General features: G+C 41.5%; 1 protein-coding gene across 1 annotated transcript; it reads right to left on the bottom strand.

The window, feature by feature from the left end:
* Window positions 1-889: 889 nt before the first annotated feature.
* Window positions 890-2,398, bottom strand: LOC148238895 (uncharacterized). The gene is made up of 2 exons (XM_088191418.1): window positions 1,771-2,398; window positions 890-1,698 (listed from the first exon to the last, which is right to left on the bottom strand). The coding sequence occupies exons 1-2, from the start codon at window positions 2,376-2,378 to the stop codon at window positions 1,131-1,133; spliced, it is 1,176 nt and encodes a 391-aa protein (XP_088047544.1). The 5' UTR covers window positions 2,379-2,398; the 3' UTR covers window positions 890-1,130.
* Between the last annotated feature and the right edge of the window lie 1,430 nt (window positions 2,399-3,828).

Genomic DNA, 3,828 nt, shown 5'->3' with positions numbered 1-3,828 from the left:
TAGCTACGTTGTATCCGGTTTTTAAAGGTGGTATATTTGAGTTTTTATTTTTAAGCGATTTCGTCATTCTCCATAAGGAATTATCTCCCGGTTTCAAAGCTTTTAGTTTACGCGACCACGAAGCGTTTTTGATGTTTTGAATTTGAACGCGAATTTCATCAGTTAGTTTGTTAATTAGAGTTTTAAGTTGGGGCGATTTATTTTTGTGCCATTGCTTTCTCATATTATTTTTAATTTTAATACGTTTAATTATTTCTGGGGTGAGTTCTATGTTATTCCAAATATTTTTACGCGACGGAATTGATGATATTTTGGCCTGCTCGATCACGGATGTTAAGTAATGAATATCATCGTCAATAGTTTTAGTGTCATTTGAGGTATAATTCTGTCGTTTAATCAATACCCGAGACTCTACTATGCTTCTGAATCGCTTCCAATCAGCCTTTGCATAATTGAAAACGACCTCAGACACCATCTCGACCTCACCGTCCAACGTAAAGAATACTGGAAGGTGGTCCGAGGACAGAGCCTGGATGCAGTGCATGTTTGAAATCCGGGAATTACCCTTGACCAACGTTATGTCCAGAATTGACGGAGTCGTGTGGTTGGTAGGATAATGCGTTGGGGATTTCGGAAAATTTACAGTAGTGTCCGTATCGTGTAAATAATCAAAGATTAATTTACCGGATCGATTCGCACCGGGGCAATCCCAATGCATGTGTCTCGCGTTAAAGTCTCCAGTTAATATCACGGATTCTCCAAGACGAAACACATCATCAAGGTCACCTCGAAGCAACCTGTCACCGGGAGAATTATACCCCGCGACAATTATTATTAATTTATTATCGTGTTTAATTTGTATCGCGACAGTTTCAAGATAAGTCGTGTTTGTTGTAATGCGCGCGTGTTTAATTGATTTTTTTACAAATATCGCGACCCCTCCGCCTGGCCTTGAGAGACGGTCCCTCCGGAGGCAGACAAAGTTCGGTATAAAAACGTTGACGTGTGGTTTGAGGTAAGATTCGGTGATTACGACAATATCAATTTTGTACTCACTGATCAGCAGTTCCAGTTCTCCAGTTTTATTTCGGAATCCGCGTGAATTCCACGTCAAAACGTTGAGCCCCACCTTAGAAGAGCACATCGAGATATTCGACCATCATCAAGGCGATCTCCATTTTGCTGGCACACTTTCCAGCCTTGGTCCTGATTTCTTGAAGGACGAGCAACATCCTGCGTAGCTCTGAAGTTGGCATTGTGTCTGAGAGGGGCTCCTCAGGCTGCCTGGTTTGGGGACGTTGTGGCGCCTTGTTTATTGGTGCTGGTGCGGCGCCAACCTGGGCGTTCCATGAAGTGGCTGATGAGATCACTGCTGGGGTGGTTGAGGTTTTTACCAACGCTGGTTTCGTTGGTTTCAGTGCAGGAAATTGCGCTTGCTCGAGGTTGAATATGTTGTTCGGCTGCGACGAGTGAACAGTGGGAGTCGGTCTCTGTTGTCTCTTCTGAGTTTTCTGTAGGTATTCTAACCTACGAGGGCAGTCCTTAAAATTGGCCGGATGGTCTCCTCCACAACCAGTGCAGATGGCGGGTGCTTCTCGGTCCTTCTTAGAGCACTCGTTCGTGGCGTGGTTTCCGGGGCATTTGACGCACCTGGGAGCTCGTTGACAATTTCTTGCAGCGTGGCCGAATTGTTGACACCTGAAACATTGCGTTAAATGCAACTTATTACGCTTGTACTTTTCAAGCGTGGCCTTGGTGAAGCAAACGTACCGGATGCTTCTTATAGTGCTCGTTGTTGTATTAGCCGGAAACTGGACAAGGTAGAGCCTGGAGTCTCCTTGTTTCTCGGTCTTGGTCTTCATTGCCGTCACCTTGACGACGCTAAGTCCTTGACGTTCGAGATCTGCGGCAATGTCTTCGGTGGGGACCTCTGGGAGCCCTCTCAGCACGGATTTCACTGTTTTATCGTCGTCGGCGGTGAATGTGTGAAAGGCGCGTTGGCCCTTCAGTCCATCCATTAACAACGCGCGTGCTTCAAACGACGCGCAAAGTACTGACACATTGCCACTTCCCGTGTATCGCAACGAGAAGTTCGATGTTTTTGTGATCGACTTAATTAAGTCGATCGTCTGGAGGTGTGTTCCCGTGATCTCTACGATCACAGGCGGTATCCTCTGCTGCTTCCTTTCGATCACTTCGGGAAGCTTTTCATACCTGTTTTGGCTCGTGGTCGGAGGCATCTTAGCATCCTGGGAAACTTTCGATGTCTTTTTGGGTACCTGCCACTCGTGGTCTGGCAGGCCTGAAGTTGATTGTGAGGCGTTTAGGTACGCCTTCAACGTTCCAAGAGAACGCTTGCGCGTCTGCGCCTTCTTCATGGCGCTGTCTTTGTAGCTAATTGCAGTGGCGTGTCTATCGTTGCAGAACGGTAGCGGGGGTGTCCTTCGTACGATAACGGAGCGAAGCGCGAATGCGACCGCTCGCGTCAACAGCACAGAGTGGACTGACCTCTTTCAATAATTCCCTTTAAAATGTTGGGATATTCCTTAGATGCCTCATCGGCGCTAGCTGCTTCACCTCTCATTTTAAAATTATGCAAGTTAAATCTATTTTTAATTTTTTTTTAAAATCGACATCGAAAAAAAGTTTTTTTACCGTTATAGCGAAACATTTTAGGCCGTAAATCGAAAACGTGCCTTAATTGAAGAGGGCCGTTATAGCGAAAGGCCGTATTAAGAGCGGCCGTATAGCGAGGTATAGGTGAATTGTGTACAATTATTGTACATTGCATTATCATGGTGAAAATTTGAAGATTCGATAATTAAAATTTAATCTTACAATAAAAGATCAAACAATAATAGTTTACAAAATTACCTAAAAATAATTCAAGCGATGATAAAAATAATTATTACCACCATAACCATTAAACTAGCTTGCGAAAAATTGTCCTAGATCCTTATTTTATCGCTTATTTTTAAATTTCGTTGAAAATAGATCAATAGTTACAGAAATATTGAAAAGATAAATTTTGTATTTAAATTTGACGGATAAAATTACAAATCAAGAAGTTTAATACGTTAACTGACGTTTCATGGTTTATAATAAATAAACCATCAACGAATTATCGACGAATTACGGACGGTAGTTTTTTTTCTTTTTCTTACGCTTAAATTGTATATGGTTTTTTAGTTTATTTTCTTAAATTATAATCACCAACGTTTTATGTTGTTATTAAATTGTTGCCCATAAAGTATACGATTTGTAGAAAAAATAACATAAAGAATATTATTAAAATTTTTGCAAATACTTTAGAAAGTCTACTTAAGACTTATTATAACCCTTTATGGTCATATTTATCGCAAGTCTGCTCCTAAGCGGATTTTAGCCCTTTTGTGCGGTTAGTTTCCCTTTACTGCGAAATGACATAGCAGGTGACGTCGGTTTACGGCGACTTTGTCATTTGTGCAATTGGCACATTGCCGCCGAGAACCAGCTATCCGGTATTTGTTCGTGCGAATATACCTAAATGCTGCAACGCCAGCTGCTGGAACTAAATGATTGAATGCTCGGCTAAGCCACTTAGGCGATAGTGACACGCCGTTTTGGCAATGACTATAATTTGATATGAATCAAGCTGTAAATCGAATTAAACATCAACCCTAACCTACCTTGTTTAGAAAATTGTGAAAGGTCAAAATATTAATTATTTTGGTGCCGTGTCTAAGCTAAAACAATGACTATACATTTTATTTAGATTATTTTTTAACTGGCACTGTGAAAGTGATATTAATAATAATTATTTATTAATCTCGAAGCACCGTAGTAATA

Source organism: Plectrocnemia conspersa, unplaced genomic scaffold, assembly GCF_051122295.1.
Source record: "Plectrocnemia conspersa isolate PC_06_02 unplaced genomic scaffold, ASM5112229v1 ptg000001l, whole genome shotgun sequence".
Classification (NCBI taxonomy): domain Eukaryota; kingdom Metazoa; phylum Arthropoda; class Insecta; order Trichoptera; family Polycentropodidae; genus Plectrocnemia; species Plectrocnemia conspersa.
Note: the sequence above shows the minus strand (reverse complement) of the source record. Positions and strands in the feature narration are given on the sequence as shown.